The sequence below is a fragment of the Danio rerio genome, chromosome 16 (assembly GCF_049306965.1).
Source record: "Danio rerio strain Tuebingen ecotype United States chromosome 16, GRCz12tu, whole genome shotgun sequence".
Taxonomy (NCBI): Eukaryota; Metazoa; Chordata; class Actinopteri; order Cypriniformes; family Danionidae; genus Danio; species Danio rerio.
In genome coordinates, this window is record NC_133191.1 from 2,110,001 (window position 1) to 2,135,121 (window position 25,121).

At 33.5% G+C, this 25,121-nt stretch overlaps 1 protein-coding gene across 10 annotated transcripts in view; it reads left to right on the top strand.

The window, feature by feature from the left end:
* grik2 (glutamate receptor, ionotropic, kainate 2) overlaps nt 1-25,121 on the top strand; it is a 339,915-nt gene that overhangs the window by 227,233 nt on the left and 87,561 nt on the right. For all 10 annotated transcript variants that reach the window (XM_073925009.1, XM_073925012.1, XM_073925013.1 and 7 more), the window contains 4 exon segments: nt 988-1,095; nt 1,764-1,877; nt 15,990-16,196; nt 23,853-24,076. In XM_073925009.1, the coding sequence (XP_073781110.1) occupies nt 988-1,095; nt 1,764-1,877; nt 15,990-16,196; nt 23,853-24,076 (653 nt within the window).

Below are 25,121 nucleotides of genomic sequence, written 5' to 3' on the forward strand. Positions count from 1 at the left end.
GGTGCAGAACAACGCAGGCGAGAACAGCGCGCGCTCCCGAGAGGCGTTCGAGATGCGAATAAAACGGGCACAGCGGCCTCTCGCGAATTCGCAAAAACTGCACAAACACGTACCTCCCGGGACATATTTCACGGTCTCCAGAAACGTCCGCGGGGCTACGTTTCCACAATGAGCCTGGGTTGGTGAATTTAGTTTTTATATTTAGAAATATTTCCCAAATGATGTTTATTAGAGGATTTTTTCACGGTATTACATATAATATTTTTATAGGAAAATCTGTAAAGTGTGAGTTAATATATTAGTTGAGTGTTTGTTATTAGCTTATGTATGTTATTGGGACGTTATTCTAGTTGCAACTATTCCTCATTTACTAACAGTTAATAAATGAAGAATAGCTGCAACTTTAGGAAAACATCCCAATAACAAATATAAACTATTAACTGATACGTAACAAGTCTTTAATAAGTTACTAACAGTTTGTTCATGATCTATTACTGTTTTATTAGGTATATATTTAAATCATTAAAATGCAGTTAACAAGTCGTTTATAACTTGTTAACTAACAGCTTTTAGGTTATCTATTGGCTATCTATAAGGCACAGTTATAAATAATCAACAAACTATTTACTTTTATTTAACAAGTCATTTATAACCCATTAACCAACAGTTTATTAATGATTTTCTAACTAGTTATAACGGATAGTTATTCTAAAGTGTTACCGATGCTTTTGATTCAGCTAGGAAGAGGTTATTTGTGTTCACGACATTTCAAAACATCCTAGAAGCTCGATGAAAACCGTGCTAATAACATGCTAAATTAACATGCGAGTTAGGAAGTGTCTACTGTGTATTAGATGGACATATTATCGAGTGTGAATACATTACTGCATCTAAAGCCTAAAGATCAGATTGAAATGCATTTAAAGGAGACCCTTTTCACTGCTCGTAGCGAGCTGTTTATAACAAGCCTTTTTCTTACACTTGCAGGCCCACTGGGACGGCTTGACCGGACGGATAAATTTCAACAGGACCAACGGCCTGAGGACAGATTTCGATCTGGATGTGATCAGCCTGAAGGAAGAGGGGCTAGAGAAGGTGCTGAATTCCTCTGCTTTCACACATCCTTACTTATGTACCCGCTGTCCTTCATAAGGACAAATGTGTGTACACCTGAAAATACACACTCACTAACAGGCAATAGAATCCTACACACACTTACACACACACACATATGCATGCATTACGGAGAGCCTCTAAGCAAATCGTGACCTCCCGGTTCTCTTCCACATGTGTCTGCATCTTCATGAATAATTTATCCCATTAATAATAAGGCCCTCAGTAGCCCTTTAGCCTTATGAAGACTGAATTAAACAGGTGATTTGCAATTACAAACTACAGGCCGCCGTGTTTTCTGAAGTACTTTGTTTTCTGATAGTTGAACGTGCATGAATGTCTGCACTTTGTCATCTTGTTTTGAGCTGTCAGTCCTCAAGAGGGTCCTCTGAAGTAAATGAGACGGTCTTGAGGAGGGAGAGATGGGGATTGCGGGACTCTGGTCTGCAGAAGCGATTCTCATTTGCTCTCTGTTTTTTTATCGCTCCGCTTTGCTCTCTTGTGCACGATAACATGATCCTCACATCACTTCTGCTTCTGAATAGATAACATGCCGATGAGAGAAGAAGCCCGACTTGGATGTTGAAAGTTATTTTACTGTAGTATTGAGGTTTTCATCCTCTTATGTTAATCAGATGTGTTTTTGGCAGATTGGTACGTGGGATCCTGCAAGTGGTTTGAACATGACTGAAAACCAAAAGGGAAAGACGGCCAATGTGACCGACTCCTTGTCCAACAGATCATTGGTGGTGTCCACAATACTGGTACGTACTTTATTTCTTATTGTTTGAATCAATCAATCAATCAATCAATTAATCAATCAATCAATCAATCAAAGTATGTTTAAAGTAAAACATACATAACAGTAAAGATTAATTGGTCTAAACCAAGAGGCAACCTCATGCTCTACCTCATGAAGCAACTACGGAGGTGACTGAAACTGCAATTCATCAACTGGCCACTGGGGGCTGGCTCCAATAAGGAGTAAATTCCCATAGACTTCCATGTTAAAATGCCCAACTTTAAACGCACCCCTTACTCGGTAAAAGCGCCATCTACAAGTACTCCTGTAAACACCTGCAGATGGGACTACCTCAGATTGAGTGCTTATTATTTCGGAAAACAATTATTAAGGTTTGGTATTTTTTTTTTTTACTTCAGTGGATAGTTTAGTTCAGTTTTAGTTTTTAATTTATTTTGATTGTTATTTTTTTTATTTCCGTTAGCTAAAATGTTTTTGACCAATAGTTTTAGCCCTAATTTTTGTCCTCGATATGCAGCCAGTAATACAATTGTTTTTTGTTTGTTTGTTTTTTTTTTTGTTTTGTTTTTTAGACTACAAAAATAGTGGTAATGTGTGACATCAGAATCAGAAAGCAATAAAGATTAATTGGTCCAAACCAAGCGGCAGCCTCTCACGTTAGCTAAAATGTTTTTGACCAATAGTTTTAGCCCTAATTTTTGTCCTCGATATGCAGCCACTAATACAATTGTTTTTTGTTTGTTTGTTTGTTTGTTTGTTTTTTTTACACTACAAAAATAGTGGTAATGTGTGACATCGGAATCAGAAAGCAATAAAGATTAATTGTTCCAAACCAAGCGGCAGCCTCTCACTCTCCTTCGAGAAAGCAAATATAAGTGACTGAAACTTCAGTTCATCAACTGGCCACTTGGGGTTGGCTCCAATGAGGAGTAAATACTCGTAGGCTTTCGTGTTAAAATGCCCACCTTTAAATGCGGCCCCTAGGCTGTCTACAATTACTTCTATAAACATTCGAAGATCAGATTTTCCACCACAGAATGAGTGCTTGTTATTTCTAAAAGCAATCATTCATGTTTGCATCTTTTTTTATTTCAGTTGATAGTTTTGTTTAGTTTTAGCTTTTTCATTTATTGTGATTTTTTTATTTTAGTTAGCAAAAATGTTTTGACCAGTAGTTTTAGCCTTTATTTTTGTTTACTAAAATATCTTTGGTATACAGCCAGTTACAAAATGGTATTTTTATTTGTTTCTTTTTCATTACACTACAAAAAAAGTGATGTGCGACATAGACATAGAGACATAGAGCAGTTATTGCATTGAATAAGTTTGAGCAAAACATAATATTTATAAGAAAATATTTATGTTTGCTAATTATTTTATTTCACTTGTTAGTTTAGTTTAGTTTAAGCTTTACATATATTGTGATTATTATTATTATTTTTTTTTTTTTTTGAAGTGACTAAAATTGCATTTTATTAACTGGAAACTGGGGGCTGGCTCCAATAAGGAGAAAATCCCCATAGACTTCAATGTTATATAACAAAAAATGAGTGCTGAATTATTTCTGATTGTTTGCTGCTTTGTTTATTTTTTTACATAAAAAAAGGTAACTTATGACATTGGAACCAGAAAGCAATACAATTTATTTGGTCCAAATCAAACGGCAACCTCATGCTCTCCATTGTAAAGAAATTACAGAAATGACTGAAACTGCAATTCATCAACTGGCCACTGGGGGATGGCTCCAATAAGGAGTAAATCCTCAGAGACTTCAATGTTAAAATGCCCAACGTTAAGCACGTTCTGTGTGAAGGACCCCTTAGGCTGTATAAGCTGTATAACCACTAGGACATTAAACATCCGCAGATTTTGCTCATTATTTCTGAAAGCAATTATTTTCATTCATTATCTTTATTCATTCATTTTCTTGTCAGCTTAGTCCCTTTATTAATTCAGGGCCGCCACTGCGGAATGAACCGCCAACTTATCCAGCACGTTTTTATGCAGCGGATGCCCTTCCAGCCGCAACCCATCTTTGGGAAACATCCACACAAACTCATTCACACACACACTCATGCACTATGGACAATTTAGCCCACCCATCTCACCTGTACCTCATGTCTTTGGGCTGTGGGTGAAACCGGAGCACCCGGAGAAAACCCTCGCGAACGCAGGGAGAACATGCAAATTCCACACAGAAACGACCCAGCGACCGTCTTGCTGTGAGGCAACAGCACTACCTACTGCACCACTGCGTCGCCTTTTTCAGTTAGCAAACATGTATTTGACCAATAGTTTTAGCTGTAATTTCCATTAACTAAAATAACCGTGGTAATAGAGCCAGTTACAGTTGTGTTAAGCCATATACAGAACATGTTCTTGATCTGCTTGTCTCAGTATTCACTGAATTTCTGCATGTATGAAAACAAAATGTCAACACAGAGGTTAATGGGTTTAGTGTCACAGAAAACAGCCAATCTGTATTTGACAATAGTGGCAAACTCTGCATTTCTGAATTTCCACATCTTCATTTTATTGTATTGTCCCTTTGATCATGCAGAACGTCAGGATTCTGAGTCAGAAAATAAAAATGAGAAATGTCTCACAGCTTTATGCATCTGAATGCCTTCACTGTTGCATCATAATGATGGACCTGCTGTCAAACCTTTTTTTTTTTGTCTGAATGTAGGAAGATATTTACAGGTTTCGAATGAGAATGTATGCACAAATTCCCTGGCTGATAAAAAAAAAAAGTGTTGTTCAGTAAAGGAAAGCGGATTTTCTTTGTTGGCTTTTAAAAGCCTGATTTATTTACTTTCAAATTGACATTGAAAACTCAGCAAATGAGATCAGAGCGAGCGTTTTCTTATGTTCTTAATATCTATTTAATGTCAGTATTCTCTAATGAGATCATCCTACATCCAAACAACAACACCGCATTATGTACATCAGAAAACATTAGCAATAAACTGGATGCGGTTTGTGGTGCTTAGCACTAGACGCTTTATTCCATTTCAAATCATTACATCCTGTTCAATAAAATTAGAAAATGGAAAAAGAAAAACAATTTAACAAAACAAATCTACATCAGATATATAACTATTATATACAGTAGTAAATACTACTATATACCACATACTATATATAACATGGTTTAAAACTCCTGGAGGGCCACAGATCTACATAGTTTAGCTCCAACCTCCTCCAACTCACGCCTGCTTAATATTGTCTAGTAGTCATGAACACCTTCATTAGTTAAATCAACTGTGTTTGATTGTTAGATTAGGGTTGAATATATATTGAAAATATATATATATATATATATATATATATATATATATATATATATATATATATATATATATATATATATATATATATATATATATATGATTAAATGATGAAAATGATGAAAAAAAAAATTATATATATATATATATATATATATATATATATATATATATATATATATATATATATATATATATATATATATATATATATATATATATATATATATATATATATATATATATATTAAAACTAAAAACTTTATTAGGTACACCTGTCCAACTGCTCGTTAACACAATTTTCTAATCAGCCAATCACATGGCAGCAACTTAATGCATTTAGGCATTTAGACATGGTCAAGATGATCTGCTGCAGTTCAAAGTGAGCATCAGAATGGGAAAGGAAGGGGATTTAAGTGACATTGAATGTGGCATGGTTGTTGGTGCCAGACGGGCTGCTCTGAGTATTTCAGAAACTGCTGATCTGCTGGGATTTTCATGCACAACCATCTCTAGGATTTACAGAGAATGCCCCGACAAAGAGGAAATATCCAGTGAGCGGCAGTTCTGTGGGCGCAAATGCCTTTTTTGATGCCAGAGGTCAGAGGAGAATGGCTAGACTGGTTCCAGCATAGATCGGCAACAGTAACTCAAATAAGCACTCGTTACAACCGAGGTCTGCAGAAGAGATTGGCATCATGGATGTGCAGCCGACAAATCAGCAGCAACTGCGTGATGCTATCATGCCAATATGGAGCAAAATCTCTGAGGAATATTTCCAATACCTTGTTAAATCTGTGCCACAAAAGGATTCATGGAGTTTTGGAGGCAAAAGAGGGTCCAACCCGGTTCTAGTAAGGTGTACCTAATAAATTGGCCAGTGAATATATGGCCAGTGAGTGGCCAGTTAATATATATATATATATATATATATATATATATATATATATATATATATATATATATATATATATATATATATATATATAAATTTAATTTTAACTTTATTTATTTATCTTTGGTTTATTCATTTATTTTTAGCTTTAGTTTTTATATTTATTAATATGTTTATTTATTTATTTATTTATTTTTAGCTTTTATTTTTTATTATTATTATTATTTTATTTGCTCATTTATTTATTTATTTATTTATTTATTTATTTATTTATTTATTTATTTATTTATTTATTTATTTGTTTGTTTGTTTATTTATTTATTTATTCTTAGCTGTACTTTATTTAGTTTGATTATTTTAGTTTTATTTTAACTTTAAATGAGTCATCCTCACTTTGATTTTGTAAATGGAATCAAATGCAGTATCATGTTACAAAGTAAAGACGGTATAGCTCAGACGTATTGCTCAGAACTTCAAGATCTCTTACCTCACAGTATGTTTACTTTAGTCAATGAACAAAGCCGTTTCAAGACAAAAGGTCAAAGTCATTAAACGGTGTGTATAGCGTGTGTGTGTGTGTGTGTGTGTGTATGTGTGTGTGTATGTGTGTGTGTGTGTGTGTGTGTGTGTGTGTGTGTGTGTGTGTGTGTGTGTGTGTGTGTGTGTGTGTGTGTGTGTTTTCATTCGCTTTCAGTGGGCGATCAAAATGCATTAAATGCTGCAAATGCTAGTTGCTGGAGTCGGGAGGCCGAGGATCAAAGCTGCGATGAATGAAAGCAGAGAGAAGTGTGAGAAGAGGCTGAATGCTGAGCGCTGAATGTCAGTCTTTACATGAAAGTTTAATGCCCTCAGGTTTGCCTCTGAAGTCGTCATTGTGCCGCCGCAGAAAGGAAACTGTTATTAATAGGCTGTGAGCAAACACACTGCAGGTTTGCTCTCAGATTATGAAAGAAAAAAAGTTTAAAGAAGACGAGTTAAGATCTTATCACGGAAAAAAAATAGCACCAAAATTTAATTATACAATGTATCATTTTTATTTGAATGCGAACATACACTAAAAGATTTTATGACATGAGAGGTCGCCACAGCAGAATGAACCGGCAACTATTCCAGCATATGTTTTTTGCAGCGGATGCCATTCCTGCCACAACACCCATACACACTCACATTAGCACACACATTCATACATTACTACCATGTAGTTCCTCTATAGCGCATGTGTTTGGACTGTGGGAAACCTGGAGGAAACCCACGCCGACACAGGGAGAACATGCAGACTCCACACAGAAATGGAAACTGACCCAGCCGGGACTTGAACCAGCAACCTTCTTGCTTAGAGGTGAACGTTCTAACCACTGAGCCACCGTGAAACCAGTGCAGTGCTTTTAAAAGTTACATATTGTGCAGTGGTTCAGTAACTTTGGATGCTTTTAAAGATGATTTTTAATCCTTTAAAGTGATCTCATCAGCACTCATAACCATGCATCCACTGTAATATTACATAATTGTTTTTTTATTTTCATATTTATAAGTAAATTTGTGTTTTACATGCATTATAAATAGCCGTGCCTCATGTTTTTTGTTAAAACTAACTAGCTTGTCTACGGTTTGCTGAGCGATCTGAGCAGCTTACAGTTTATATTAATATTTAAAGGAGATTAAACATTTAAAATGTATCTCTGATGAAATATGTTTACTCACATTTTGTATTATTTATTAAATGATATAATTTCCAAAGCCTAATTATGTAAGCAAGTAATGTAAAAAATCCATACTGCATTAAATAAATAAATAAATAATAATAATTATTATTATTATTATTATTATTATTATTATTATTATTATTATTATTATTATTGTCATCATCATCATCAGTTTTTTATCATTTTAAATTAATTATGAATAGTTAAATATTTAATAAAAAATGCAATAATTAAACTATTGTTCTTTAACTACCATCAGACTATTAAACTATTAAAAGTAAACTGTTGTGTATTATGCAGTCATAATAATAATAATAATAATAATAATAATAATAATAATAATAATAATGTTATTATTATTATTATTATTATAACTTTTTATATTTTTATCATTTGCCATTTTTTATGAACATTTAAATACCTAAATATTTAAATAATTGAATATTCATTAACTATTATTAAACTATTAAACATAAAAGTAAACTATAATGTGTGCATAATAAAACTATTAATAATAACAAAGTAATAACAACAACAACAACAACAACAACAACAATAATAATAATAATAACAGAAACAACAACATTAATAAAAAAATAAAAAATAAAAAAATAAATAAATTAATTAATTAATAATAATGATGATGATGATGATGATGATAATAAAATAATTAGTATTGGTGTTATTATATTATTATTATTATTATTATTATTATTATTATTATTATTATTATTATTATGTAAGCAGTTTTTATGTTTTTAACATTTATAATTAATTATGAATTTTTAAATATATAGTTTTTAAATGCATTTTGTTTTGGAAAGTAAACTATTGTGTACGTATTAAGAAACTATAACGCATTTATTTTTAAATTTAAAACTTTATTATTAAATACATACATACATAAATAAATAAATAAAATAGTATAATATTAAAGCAAATAATAATTGTTTTGTCAGTTTTGATATTTTATCATTTATAATTAATTATGAATATTAGATAATTAATTATTAAAATAAATAAATCTTTATTACACTAATAATAATAATAATAATAATAATAATAATAATAATAATAATATAAGGTTTGTTGTTTCACTTACATAAACTGTATGAAACTGCAAATAATTATGATCCTGACTCAAAGTTATTATTCTGTATTAACTTCTGTATGTCTCAACCAATGTACTTCAAGACCTTAGATTGCCATGTTACTACAGTCGTCCCTACCTAGTTACTTTCCTCTAGATATGCATCAAGCACTGGTAGATAAACAGCCCAGTGCAGCTTCTGATATTCTCCTACAGGATTACTCATTTTGTATTCAGCGTGCATCCGTCAGCCGCTGAAATGTACTGTAGGCTTTGGAGCAGTAGTTTACTCACACGTCACAATACAATTTCATTTTTCCCTTATCTTCCAGAATGTTTTGTTTTTCTAAGCCTGTGATTAATAGCTGAATGTTTTCAGCATCACAAATTCAACTCGGTGTTCTCGGGGTTGTTGAGTTCAGGAAAAGCAGCAGCAAGATTCGCAACTGCCTTCAATTTACACCATTTGTCCATTATAGACTGTAAACATCAAAATATCTGTTTGTTAATAGTTTATTCATGGGTGTGAATAACAGTATGTGATCTCTGCTCTGTCGACCTTTAGGGCTCTAACTTACCAATTTAGGCACAAAGTCTAAAGTGCATTAAAAGTATTAAAGATTCAAGAATCTTTGAATAAAGTGTACTTTTTTGGAGATTTTAACAGATTTGTGTGCTGAGCATCAGTTAAGACAATGTCAGCACCTGTCAGCTTTAATTGTGGAGAAAACTGGATAATTTTGAGTTTTTGTCAGCTAATTTTTGCTCCTGGGTTTAAAATAATTATTAGGGATCAAAATTGGTGGCGAAGCGCAAAATTGCAAGTCGAGTGATGATGCGTCGGTTTCTCATTATTATTCATAGCCGAGTTTTCTTATCGTATGTCCAGGAGGCATCTGAAACACATGCCAGAGCCACCTCAGCTGACTTCTCTCAATGTGGAGTAGCAGCGGCTCTATTCCGAGCTGCTTCCTGGTGTCAGAGTTCCTCACCCTATCCATAATAGTGCGCCCTGCCACCCTCCAAAGGAAACTCATTTCCGCCCCTTGTATCTGAGATCTTGTCCTTTCAGTCATGACCCAAAACTCATGACCATAGGTGAGAGGAGGAACGTAGATTGACTGGTAAATCGAAAGCTTTGCCTTTTGGCTCAGCTCCTTCTTTACCACAATGGACCAGTACACTGACCGCATTACTGCTGCCGCTGCACCAATCCGCCGGTCACTCTCACGTACAATCCTTCCCTCACTCATTAACAAAACCCCAAGATGCTTTATCTCCAGCAAAGTTTATCCAGCAAATGATTTACGCAGCGGATGCCCTTCCAGCTGCAACCCATCACTGGGAAACATCTATACACACTCATTCACACACATACACTACGGACAATTTAGCCTACCCAATTCCCCTATAGCGCATGTGTTTGGACTGTGGGGGAAACCAGAACACCCAGAGGAAACCCACGCCAACATGGGGAGAACATGCAAACTCTACACAGAAATGCCAAAAGACCCAGCCGAGGCTCGAACCAGCAACCTTATTGCTGTGAGATGAATGTGCTACCCACTGCGCCACTGTTCTGCCCTATAACTGTGTTTTCAAAATTACAATTTTATTCAGTATATTCATTCATTTTCTTGTCGGCTTAGTCCCTTTATTAATTCAGGGTCGCCACAGCGGAATGAACCGCCAACTTATCTAGCACGTTTTCACGCAGCGGATGCCCTTGTAATCCCGCCACCCAACCCGCTCTGAGCTGGTATCGAACCGGCGACCTTCCGCATGGGAGTCAGGTGCTCTACCAAGGAGGCTAAAGACCATGGCCTCTAGCGTTTGCCGCCAGAGCACCTTTAGAGGTCAGAGGAGTGAGGTTGTACCTGCACAGCACTTACTAGCTGGCCTCCGTTAAACCCTTCCAGCTGCAACCCATCTCTGGGAAACATCCACACACACACTCATACACTACGGACAATTTAGCCTACCCAATTCACCTGTACTGCATGTCTTTGGACTGTGGGAGAAGGCAGGGAGAACATGCAAACTCCACACAGAAATGCCAACTGAGCCAAGGTTTGAACCAGCGACCCAGTGACCTTCTTGCTGTGAGGCGACAGCACTACCTACTGCGCCACTGCCTCGCCTTATGCAATATATATTGCATAATTTATTAATTGCATAATATATTGCATAATATATTAATATTAATAATATATTAATATTATTAATTAATAATATATATTGCACACAAACACAAGATTCCCGATATATATATCGGGAATCTTGTGTTTGTGTGTGTATATATGCAAATTGGAATGCAGCAAGTGTGTATTAATATGCTGTTGCTATGGAAACTTTCAGGTTGTCGTCAACAGAAGCGCCATTATAAAACACGGTCAGACTTTCATTGAAGATTATCACAACAAACACATTTTTTTTTCCAGTGGATTAACTTGCAGGATTAATTACTCACCTTAAAAATAACAGTGTGAGCTAGCAAAATAAACACTGTACATTTTGATATTAGGCAGACTTTAAAAAGGTACAAATGAGCCAGAATGGTTTGTTTCTCTGAGAGTCAAAAGATTCCCGGTTTTAATGAGATGGCGAGTAATGGAAGGTGACACAGCCTTTAGCGGCTGTTTCTCTCCCATCTGCTGAATGGATTACTGCTTTAATTAGAGATTTTATTCTCTCAATCGCTCTTTTATGAGTTTAGATGCAATATTTGCTGTTCCCGAGGAGGTTGTGTGTAAATTGTCTGAAGCATGAGCATTTGTGTTTAGCAGACTCACTGGAAATGCATCTTTTCGACTTCGTTTTTTTTGGTGAAAACATTCTTCAACATACACTCACTGGCCACTTTATTAGGTACACCTGTCCAATTGTTTGTTAACGCAAATTTGTAATCAGCCAATCAAACCGAACATGAGAATGGGGAAGAAAGGTGATTTATTTGACTTTGAACGTGGCATGGTTGTCGGTGACTGACGGGCTGCTCTGAGTATTTCAGAAACTGCAGATCTACTGGGATTTTCATGCACAACCATCTCTTGGGTTTACAGAGAATGCTCCAACAAAGAGGAAATATCCTGTGAGCGGCAGTTCTGTGGGCGCAAATGCCTTGTTAATGCCAGAGGTCAGAGGAGAATGGCCAGACTGGTTCTAGCTGATAGAAAGACAGCAGTTAGTCGAATGAGCCCTCGTTACAACCGAGCTCTGCAGAAGAGCATCTCTGAACAATGATGGCTACCTCCACTTTGGGTGAATTAAGTATCAATTGAGCATAGTGTCAACGCCACAGCCTACCTGAGTATTGCTGCTGACCATGTCCATCCCTTTATGAGCACAGTGTCTCCATCTTCTGATGGCTACTTCCAGCAGGATAACACACCATGTCATAAAGCTCAATCATCTCAGACTGGTTTCTTGAACATGACAATGAGTTCACTGTACTAAAATGGCCTCCACAGTCACCAGATCTCAATCCAAGAGAGCAGCTTTGGGATGTGGTGGAACGGGAGATTGGCATCATGGATGAGCAGCCGACAAATCTGCAGCAACTGTGTGATGCTATCATGACAATATGGAGCAAAATCTCTGACGAATATTTCCAGTGCCTTGTTGAATATCTGCCATGAAGGATTAAGGCATTTCTGAAGGCAAAAGGGGTCCAACCCGGTACAAGTAAGGTGTACCTAATAAAGTGGCCGGTGAGTGTACGTTGAATGCAGTTTATAGGTAAAATGTACACTAGGGACGTAAGTAGTGAATAGAGCAGTTTACAGTTTATATTAAAATTTAAAGAAGATTAAAGATTTGAAATGTACTCCTGAGGAAATATGGTTAATCATATATCGTGATAAACATTACATGATATCATTTTCAAAGCCTGATTATGGAAGCATACCAATTTCATACTGTGTAAAGTAAATAAATGACTAAATAAATAAACAAACAAACAAACAAACAATCAATCAAATAAATAAATAAATAAATAAATAAATAAATAAATAGATAGATAAATAACTAAATACTAAACTATAATACTAATAATAATTGTTTTTATTTGTTATTAACATGTATTATTATTATTTTTTTTTCTGTTATAATTTTCAATTGTTTATGAATATTTAAATATAAATAAAATCATTTCGTTGGAAACTTTTAGGGGGTGTGCGATATGTTAATATTAATCCATTATTATTATTTTTATTAAATATTATTATTATTATCATTATTGTTGTTATTATTATTATTGTTTTATTTTATATTATTTTATTATATATTATTTTATTCTATATTTTATTATTTATTTTTACAGATTATTTAATATTTATTTTTTCCAGGCCAGAGAAGACATAAAAAACAACCAAGCTCATTCATTTATGCAAAAGCTAAATAAATGTTTCTGCCCAGCAGCAATTACATTTTATGAAATATTAATTTAGTACTATTTTACATGACATTGTCATCAGTAGAGAGTCTGCTGTCCTGGACCCCTTGATGAGGGTCTGGAATAACAAAGTGCACTCATTAGACCCCACCGCAGTGCAATCCTGCCCTCAAGATCCCCCCTTAACTCTATTGCCATCCATAATATCAGCAGAATTCCTTATTGTCACTGCAAAACACGTTAATGTCTTTTAAATGTGCTTCATTTACAAATCTGCAAACTATAATATCCTTTTTACCATTTGAGTAATTCAATAACATCCCGACGTTCAGCATTCTTGACAGGTTTGGTGACTTCCCGAACATTTATTCAGTATGAAACCGATCTCACAAAGACGCACAGTTGCTTTTTTTTATTATTTGATGATGACTTTTAACAAAGTTTTGAAGCCACTCAAACGCTCCAGAAGTGGTTATTGCAGACGCTTCCAGACTCATATTGTTGATCAAGGGCCGTTTGTAATGCAGAAATAGCAGGTTTTCAGCAACATTAATCAAAGACCTCTGGCGCTTGTGAAAATCTAATGCATCTCCTGCTAGTTTTTTTTCCTACTTCAAAGCTTTCAAAAGAGTTTTCAGATATTACGATCCGTCTTGTTCAGAGTTGTGTGTTGCAGTCCTACCCATCAGCCATCGCAGCTTTCTGACCTTCCGTGATCTGCTCTTTCTTTGCCGTAAACATGCAAACACACTAAGAAGATGAGCTTTTGAGTAGACAGGCTCTTTTTTTTTCTTTTTTTTTTGCAGCTATTCCACTCTTTTTTTATGTTATGATTATGATGTTTAAATATTACATTTTAGTAAGTGTGCATGACTTATATTTCCTACTATTATTTATTTGCCTACCACTGTTTTGCTACTTAAGTACTTTTTTTATTTTATTTATTTTTATTAGTTCTCTTGATATATTTTATTTATTTATTTATTTATTTATTTATTTATTTATTTATTTATTTATTTATTTATTTATTTATTTATTTATTTATTTATTTATTCATCTATTAATTTATTTATTCATTTATCTATTTATTTATTTATTTATTTATTTATTTATTTATTTATTTATTAAAGTTCTGTTTAAAGCTGTGAAATTTTATAAAAAATAATATATATAATAATAATAATAATAATAATAATAATAATAATAATAATTATTATTATTATTATTATAATAATAATAATAATAATAATTATTATTATTATTATTATTATGTTTAATATTTATGTCAATTTATAATTATGATAATCCATTATTATTATTATTATTATTATTATTATTATTATTATTATTATTATTATTTATGTATTATTATTATTATTATGTTTTATTATTATTACTATCATTATTACATCATTATTATTTCATTATTTATAAAAATAATATAATATTATTATTATTATTATTATTATTATTATTATTATTCATTGTAAATTAAATGTTTTGTTTTATAATAAATAATGGTAATTGTGATAATCTATTATTATTATTTTTATATATATTTTTAATTAATTCATTCATTCATTTTATTTTTGGCTTAGTCCCTTTATTAATCTGGTGTCGCCACAGCGGAATGAACTGCCAACTTATCCATCATATGTTTTATGCAGCGGATGCCCTTCCAGCTGCAACCCATCACTGGATGGATGGATGGATGGAAATTTCGAAGCATTTAAACCTTGAATTTTCCAAACTGCGGCAAACCGGTTATCATCCCATGCCAAATGTCAATCACTGATGTTGGCAGTAAGAAAGCAGAGCTCTGGTTTCCGCATCAGGAATAGGCTGTGATATATATATATATATATGTATATGTATACAGTGATCATTCTGTAGCAGTGACTGTATAGAGGGACTGTGTTATCTGCAGAGACAGATAAGGGATTTTTTCCCGCCTCCACGCTGCTCAGCACCCGCATATTCACAATCACAGCCCTAATGAACCAATGACAGGCCGCCTGTTCACAGCAGGGGTCCGCCACACAAACAACACTGCTCATCACGCTTCACTGCTCTAGGTGTGCTGCGGACAAAATGTTTCATGTAGTTGTTTTTTTTTTAACCATTATAAGGCCTGTCCACACTGAGTGAAATGAACCACAGGAATGTCTAACCAACAACCATGCATTAATGGACCAATGAATAAATAAATAAAGTCATAATTTAGTCAATTCTATCTATCTATCTATCTATCTATCTATCTATCTATCTATCTATCTATCTATCTATCTATCTATCTATCTATCTATCTATCTATCTATCTATCTATCTATCTATCTATCTATCTATCTATCTATCTATCTATCTATCTATCTATCTATCTATCTATCTATCTATCTATCTATCTATCTATCTATCTACCCATCTATCTATCTATCTATCATCAATTTTAAATGTATGATTCAGAGTTGGTGAGCAGGAAAGGCTTCTTTCAAAAACATGAAAACTTAATAGATTATTATATTATATTATATTATATTATATTATATTATATTATATTATATTATATTATATTATATTATATTATATTATATTATCTATGAAGTGAGCTACTCGTCCAATCGATTTCTTTCCCCTCATCTGTCCCCGTCTCTGCAGAGCTCAATAGGGTGTTGAGTCTCTATCAGACAGAAATCAGCTCTGTTTCTGACACTCACAGCACAATGTCTTCTTCTCCCTCCACAGGAAGAGCCGTACGTGATGTTCAAGAAGTCGGATAAGCCGCTGTATGGTAACGATCGTTTCGAGGGTTACTGTGTCGACCTGCTGCGTGAGCTCGCCGCCATCCTGGGCTTCGGTTATGAGCTGCGTCTGGTGGAGGACGGACGGTACGGGGCGCAGGACGAGAGCTCGGGACAGTGGAACGGCATGGTGCGAGAGCTCATGGACCACGTGAGTCTTACTGTACTGCTTTCGCTGGAGAATTTATACTCAAAGATAACAAATGACAATAAGTTTATACATATTATTATTATTTTTTATTTTATTTTATATACAGTACAGTGGTCAACATACAGTTGAAGTCAGAATTATTCGCCCTCTTTGATTTATGTTTTATTTTTTAAATATTTCCAAATGATGTTTCACAGAGCAAGTAAATTTTTACAATATGTCTGATAATATTTTTTCTTCTGGATAAAGTCTTATTTGTTTTATTTCAGCTAGAATAAAAGCAGTTTTTAATTGTTTAAACAACATTTTATAGTCAATATTATTAGGTCAATTATTATTAAGCAATTTTTTTTATAGTCCACTGAACAAACCATCATTATACAATAACTTGCCTAATTACCCCAAGTAAACCTAATTAACCTAGTTAAGCCTTTAAATGTCACTTTAAGCTGTATAGAAGTGTCTTGAAGAAAATCTAGTCAAATATTATGTGCTGTCATCATGGCAAAGATCAAATAAATCAGTTATTAGAAATTAATTATTAAAACAATTATGTTTAGAAATGTGTTGAAAAAATCTGCTCTCCGTTAAACAGAAATTGGAAAACAAAAATAAATAGACAGGGGGCCTAATAATTCTGACTTCAATTGTATATGAGTTCACCCCTCACAAATCTGTCATTTAGATTGGCCTTTACAATATTATGTTTGGGCATATTCAGATCTGGAGCTAATCCAACAAGGTAACTTGTGATAATGGTCTAAAATTAGTACACAGAAAATGTATATGTCGTAGAAAAATATTAAATAAAAAATAGATAGAGGAAAATTCAAAAGAAACAAAAAATATATAAAATGTTGTTGAAATTGTGTAGTTTGCAATTTTTTACCATTTTTTTTTTCATGAATTTAATTGTATTATCTTTCTATTTCTAAAGATGTTTGGTGAATAAAATATTATTTTAATAAATATATCAGTTTAATAAATCTGTTTGTTCAAATTAACCAAAATATATGAGCTATATTCACCAAGAAATGGAAAAAAATATTAATTTTCAAAATGGGGTGTACTCAGTTATGTTGAGCACTGTATATGTATTATAATACAGTGCATCTGGAAAGAATTGATAGCGCTTCACTTTTTCCACATTTTCCTATAACAGCCTTACTCCAAAATGGATTAAATTAATTGATTTCCTCAACATTCTACACACAATCCCCCATAATGACAATGTGAACACAGAGTTTTTGAAATTGTTGTAGATTTTTTAAACGCGGTCAAAATCAAACGAGGGCTTTTTCTTTTTCCTGGACGGCTTTTGTAAATCGTCGCTTGGGTTTAGGGAAGGAGGAGGGTGGCTGGGTCAGCCGATTGGCCGGCCGCCCAGTCAATCATTTAGTCAGTTAGTCAGTCAGATGGTTGCTGGACAGCGTCTTCCGACGGCTTTTTGCACGAGAACAGCGCGAGCGCGAACGGCGCACACTTGCGAGAGGCATTCGAGGCACGAAAAAGCGCGCACAGCGGCCTCTCGCGGATTCACGAAAACAAAAACTGCACAAATACATACCTCCCGGGATGTATTTCGCGGTCTCCAAAAAACGTAATTATTAACGCGGTCTCCAAAAACCGCTTGTTCCAGAACAAGCCTGAGTTTGGTATAGGTGTTTCCCAGTGATGGGTTGCAGTGAGAAGGGCATTCATTCATTCATTCATTCATTTTCTTGTCGGCTTAGTCCATTTATTAGTCCGGGGTCGCCACAGCGGAATGAACCGCCAACTTATCCAGCAAGTTTTTGCGCAGCGCATGTCCTTCCAGCCGCAACCCATCTCTGGGAAACATCCACACTCACACACACACATACACACACACACACACTCATACACTACGGACAATTTAGCCTACCCATTTCACCTGTACCACATGTCTTTGGACTGTGGGGGAAACCGGAGCACCCGGAGGAAACCCACGCGAACGCAGGGAGAACATGCAAACTCCACCCTCAAACGCCAACTGAGCCGAGGCTCGAACCAGCAACCAGCGACCTTCTTGCTGTGAGGCAACAGCACTACCTACTGCGCCACTGCTTCGCCCTGAGAAGGGCATATACTGTGTAAAACATGCTGGATAAGTTGGCGGTTCACTTCACTGTGGCAATCCCTGATGAGCAAAGGGACTAAGTTAAAGAAAATGAATGAAGTCACAACCCTAATGTGCTAAAGAAGTAAATAAATGAATGAACAAACTATATTTTCAGTTTAGTTTAGGATCCTTTATATATTTTTACCACATTGATTGATTAATTTTTTTTTAACTAAACCCAAAAAAGATCCACTCCACTAAAATGCAGTTCAACTGCAATTACATTATAAAGAAATGGCGCTTTATAAGGCGTACTTAATTCACTCCAGGATGCTGCACAATTTCTGACACATTTCCAGCCGGCTGCAGAAGGAACTTGTCAAGATTATCCAATGAAAGAAGATGCTTTCAGTGCAGAGAGGAAACAGATATGAAAATAAGATTAACAGTGTGTGTGTGTGTGTGTGTGTGTGTGTGTGTGTGTGTGTGTGTGTGTGTGTAGCAGATGGCACGAAGATGCTCTAAAGTAAAACTCAAGCACATACTGCCGAGAGGACACAAAGTGAAAAATCTGCCATTAGCCTTCCCCCCATAGAGCTTATTAAACACTTTCACACACACACATAGTGGAAAACACTGCCCTCCGACACTCTCATTAGACTTGACAAAGACTAAAATAGGAATAAACACACGTATAAACGAGTGTTTTCTGCACAGGCCGTGTTTAGTAGCAGTTCAATAGCAGTATCCATTGCTATTGCCGATCTCTGTTGGTCATGGTTGGATTGGCTGGAGTCAAAAAGAGTGTGTATGTGTGTGTGTGTGTGTGTGTGTGTTGTCGTAACATTCGCCAGCACAAGACGAGAGCAGGACAGACTGTAATTGGCCTTGACAAGCTTTCAGAGCAGTCTGGAGTTTGCGGTTTGCCAGTACATTGATGTGCTGGAGATAAAAATATCTTGTCAAAGGACTTTTAAAAAAAAGTAGCGAGACAACATCTGCTCACTTCTGGCATTAATTTGCCCCCTCTGGGAATAATTATAGACAATCCAATAATTCTAGACAGAGGCCTTTATTTTGACTGAAATTATACCAATTCTACCAGTAAAAGTAGTGAAATTGAGCTAAATGTCAGTTTTGGGGGGCACAGCCGCTTTTGGATGGTGTCAGCGCTTTGACGGCAGGTCCTCCATCACGACTGGGAGGCAAAACTTAGCTTTCTTCTTCTGCTACTGAATCTGTACTATGCTTATATTCACAATGGTACTACAGACAACGCTCCAAAAGCAGTGTGGTTGCATCTGTGTCTGTTGCAGATGCTGTTTGTTGCAGATGCTGAACGTCAAAACATTGACGTTCAATGGACATCCACACATCTTTGAGCTTTCAGATTAATAAAATATATTTTTATATTGTTATACCAATTGTGTTTATATTTTAACGGTCAATATGACATCAATGTGTGGATGTCAAATAGACATCAAAAATACGTCCGAATGCTGATTGATTTCAAGTCAAAACCTTGACATTCAATTGACATCCACACATTGATGCCTTTTGGACTACCAAAATAGCCTTTACAGAAATTACAGAAATTCAATGTAAAATAACAGATATCAAATTACAGAAATTTACTGTAAAATAACAGATATCAAATTACTGAAATTTACTGTAAAATAACAGATATTAAATTACAGACATTTACTGTAAAATAACAGATATCAAATTACAGAAATGTATGTAAAATAACGGATATTAAATTACAAAAAATGACTGTAAAATAACAGATATTAAATTATAGACATTTACTGTAAAATAACAGATATAAAATTACAGAAATTTACGTTAAAATAACAGATTAAATTACAGACATTTACTGTAAAATAACAGATATAAAATTACAGAAATTTACTGTAAAATAACGGATATCAAATTACAGAAATTTACTGTAAAATTATGGATATTAAATTACAAAAAAATTACTGTAAAATAGCAGATATAAAATTACAGACATTTACTGTAAAATAACAGATATTAAATTACAAAAAATTACATTACTGTAAAATAACAGATCAAATTACAGAAATGTATGTAAAATAACGGATATTAAATTACAAAAAATTACTGTAAAATAACAGATATTAAATTATAGACATTTACTGTAAAATAACAGATATAAAATTACAGAAATTTACTCTAAAATAACAGATTAAATTACAGACATTTACTGTAAAATAACAGATATTAAATTACATACATTTACTGTAAAATAACATATATCAAATTACAGAAATTTACTGTAAAATTACAGATATTAATTTCCAGAAATTTACTGTAAAATAGCAGATATAAAATTACAGAAATTTACCAGAAATGTAAATTTAAGGAAATTTCTGTAATTTAATATCTGCTATTTTACGGTGTATTTGTGTAATTTAACGGAAGTTATCATTTACATATTTTTTCCCGCCCCCCAGTTGCCAGAAATAAACAAAGTTATGATTTTTTTTTTTACAGTGTACTTAAAGCTCTGGTAAACATTATCACATATTACCACTTAGGTACTGTACAGCTTAACGTACAACTTAAGAATGACGTAGCCTTAAAAAGGTTTGGAGAAGCGCAGCACAGACCTTTTCTGCTTAGCGTTGGACTTTAAAAGCAGAACCTCAGCCTGTTGACATATTTCACCTCTCACATGCACATTATGCGCAGCCAAACGTCGCTCTGAACTGCTAAGAAGACACAGGTTTTGATTATTGCAGCCGCGGTTGTCAGAGTGATGACAACCTTACAGAGGCCACACAAACACACTTTGAGAGCATGTTGAGTAGTGTTTGTGTAGGCAGGGCCGTTTATAGGCATAAGTTGCCGAGAGCGTCATCATCTGCCTTCAGAAGCCAGAGCCAATGGAAACGGAAACTCATAAGTGACTGATCTGGAACACTCTACGCAGGCCAATAAAATGATCAGAGTCATTATAGTGCCTACATTATTTGCATTGGTACTGCTTGAATTGCTGATTGTTTTTTCTTCCTTCCTAATTTGCATTTTCTTAATTTGTCTCCTTCAAATAATTTGCATGAATAGACGTCACACACACACACACACATGCACACACACTCAGCTTACAGTGGGAGAGGTGTAGTTGGTGAAGTATGCACATTATAGGCTTAAATGACTAATTAGGTGAGCGTTACTCTTTCATCATGTGTAATGTGCTGTGTTTGGTGTGTAAATGTTTGCTGCAGATGTCGAGCTGTGATTTGCACTCTCTCTTTTAAAGTGTTGTTGTTTTTGTTGAATTTCTGTTTACATCAATATAAATGCCTTTTTTGAAGAGTAGTCTGATCTGAATTAATTTGTTAAATTCAGTGCTGGTAATATGAAATATTCATAAAAATTAGGCAAGGCTGTAGGATGTTTATTTTATATATCATTAATTCATTTTCTTTTCAGCTTAGTCCCTTTATTAACCGCCAACTTATCCAGCATATGTTTTATGTTGCGGATGGCCTTCCAGCTGCAACCCATCTCTGGGAAACATCCATACACACTTACTCACACTCATACACTGCGGACAATTTAGCCTACCCAATTAACCTGTACCACATGTCTTTGGACTGTGGGGGAAACCGGAGTCCCCGGAGGAAACCCACGCAAACACAGGGAGAACATGCAAACTCCACACAGAAACACCAAATGAGCCAGCCGAAGTTCGAATCAGCGACCTTCTTGCTGTGAGACAACAGCACTACCTACTGCGCCTTTATTTTATCCTTTATTTTATTTCAATAAAATTTTATAGTATTTTTTTCTTCAAAATATTAATAATCAAATTTTGCTCCAAAATATTAAAAATATTTATTTTTGATCAAAAATAATAATCAAATGTTCCTCCAAAGTATTAATAATCACATTTTGCACCAAAATAACAATCAAACGTTGCTCCAAAGTATTAATAATCACATTTTGCACCAAAATAACAATCAAACGTTGCTCCAAAGTATTAATAATCACATTTTGCACCATCATGATTACACTTTGCTCCAAAGTATTGATACTATTTTTTTCTCCAAAATATTAAAAATCTAATTTTGATCCAAAGTATTAATAATATACCTTTGCACCAAAATAATAATAAAAATTTGCTTTAAAGTATTAAGGATTAAATTTTACTCCAAATTATTGAGAATCAAATTTTGCTCTTAAATATTAATAATAAAAGTTTGCTCCAGATTAGTGAGAATCAAAATTTGCTCCAAAATATTAATGATCAAATTTTGCTCCAAATTATGAATAATTAAATTTTTATCAAAAATATCAAATCATATTTTGCTCCAAAGTAATTCAGTTTTGCACCAAAATAATAATCTAATTTCCCCTAAACATATTAATAATCAAATTTTGCCACAAAGTATTAACAATCTAATTTTTCTCAGAATAATAATAATCTAATTTTGCTACAAATTATTAATAATACAATTTTATTCAAACTAATAATCATCAAATTTTACTACAAATTATTATTAATCAAACTTTGCTCCAAAGTATTTATTCTCAAATGTTGCTTCAAACTATTAATAACCAAATGTTTTTCCAAATTATTAATTAAAATTTTTTCCAAATATTAATAATCAAATGTTGCTCCAAAAGATTATCAATCATATTTTGCTCCAAAGTAATTACATTTTGCACCAAAATAATAATCAAACTTTGCACCGAAATATTATTCATCAGTTCTGCTCCAAATTATTAACAATCACATTTTGCACCAAAATAATAATCACATTTTGCACTGAAATATTATTCATCAGTTATGCTCCAAATTATTAACAATCACATTTTGCACCAAAATAATAATCAAATGTTGCTCCAAAACATTATTAATCCAATTGTGCTCCAATTTATGAATTAATTTTAGGGTTTTTCAACAATTAATTTTTGCTCCAAAGTAATGGTCAGATTTTGCTCCAAAATACACTCAAAAAATGATGTTTGTTCTTTTTTTTTTTTTAAACAACTTATTTAAAATGAGCTGAAACAACACAATGCTTGAGTTTTTTGCAGGGCAACTTATTTGTTGTATGTTCAATCCACTTAAATGACTAAACACTTCCTTCATGTTGTTCCAACACAAATCTATTGTGCATTTTTTACAGTGTATAAATAATCAAATTTTCCTCCTTAATAACTGGCCTTGCTATTTTCAGCTTCTGACAGCGAGCCAGACCTGTGTGAGACCTTTATCCCCCTTCATTTTCCTTCCTTCATATCTGCTATTTTCATTTTTCCGAGTCTCGTTATGGCTATAGCTGAGAGAGTGTGTTCGGTTGAGCGCACCGGCTGGTCCCTTAGACCCAGTAAATCAGTTCAGGCTTTAGTAAGTGCTGAAACAGTAGCAGGTAAATCACGAGAGTCCACGAGAGGGCTTTAAATTTCCCCTTAAACGCTGTGGGGCAGAGTGTGTGATGTGTAAAAGCCCTGTTTTCTTAATTTGATTTCCTCTAAATGCTTCTGCTCGGCCCTTGATTTACGGCCTATCCCTCTTTCTTTTTTTTTTTATTTGTTGGCAGAAAGCTGATCTTGCAGTGGCGCCGCTGGCCATCACATACGTGCGGGAGAAGGTCATCGACTTTTCCAAACCCTTCATGACGCTGGGGATAAGTATACTGTACCGAAAACCCAACGGCACCAACCCGGGGGTCTTCTCCTTTCTCAACCCCCTGTCCCCCGACATCTGGATGTATATTCTGCTCGCTTACTTGGGTGTCAGTTGTGTGCTGTTTGTCATAGCCAGGTAACATACCAGTCACATATATTTATATATATTTATATAGACATTACTGTACCATACATCATGAGCTCATTTCATTAACATGTTCACACTTTGGAATTTGTAACGATAGAGGTCTTAAAGGAATAGTTTGCTGTACATTGAAATTAAAGTCATAATTTAGTCACTTTCATTGTTCCAAGTCTGTAGGATATTTAATTTTGTTTTCTGTTGTTTTGTTTTGTGTTTTGCATTTCTTTGTTGTGTCCCAACTTTGTATTTTATTTTATTTTATTTTATTTTATTTAATTTTATTTTATTTTATTTTATTTTATTTTATTATTTTATTTTATTTTATTTTATTTTATTTCATTTTAATGTCCAAATCTGTAAGATTTTATTTATTTATTTTATTTATTCATTTTTACTTGTGTTTCAGGTCTGTAAGATTTTTATTTTATTTTATTTAATTTTATTTAATTTTACTTAATTTAATTTTATTTTATTTTATTTATTTTATTTTATTTTATTTTATACAACTCTTCAGTATGATTTTTTTTTGTATTTTATTTATTTATTTATTTAGTTATTTGTATAGTTATTTATTTATTTATTTAGTTAGTTAGTTAGTTAGTTAGTTAGTTAGTTAGTTAGTTAGTTAGTTAGTTAGTTAGTTAGTTAGTTAGTTAGTTAGTTATTTGTATAGTTATTATTTATTTATTTATTTTTTATTTTATTTTTATTTTTTGTGTTTGTGGGATTTTATTTTACTTTTATTAATTTTTATTTATTAATTTTTATTTTATTTATTTTTTGTATTTTTCATTGCATTCCAATTATGTATTTTTCATTGCATTCCAATTATGTATTAATTAATTTATTTATTTATCTATTTATTTATTTATATATTTATTTTAATTTATTTATATTATTTTTATTTATTTTATTTCATTTAGTTGTCTTTCAAGTCAGTAAAATGTATTTTATTTTATTTTACGTTATTTTATTTTATTTTTATTTTTATTTATTTTTTATTTTATTTTATTTTATTTTATTTGTGTGTGAGAGT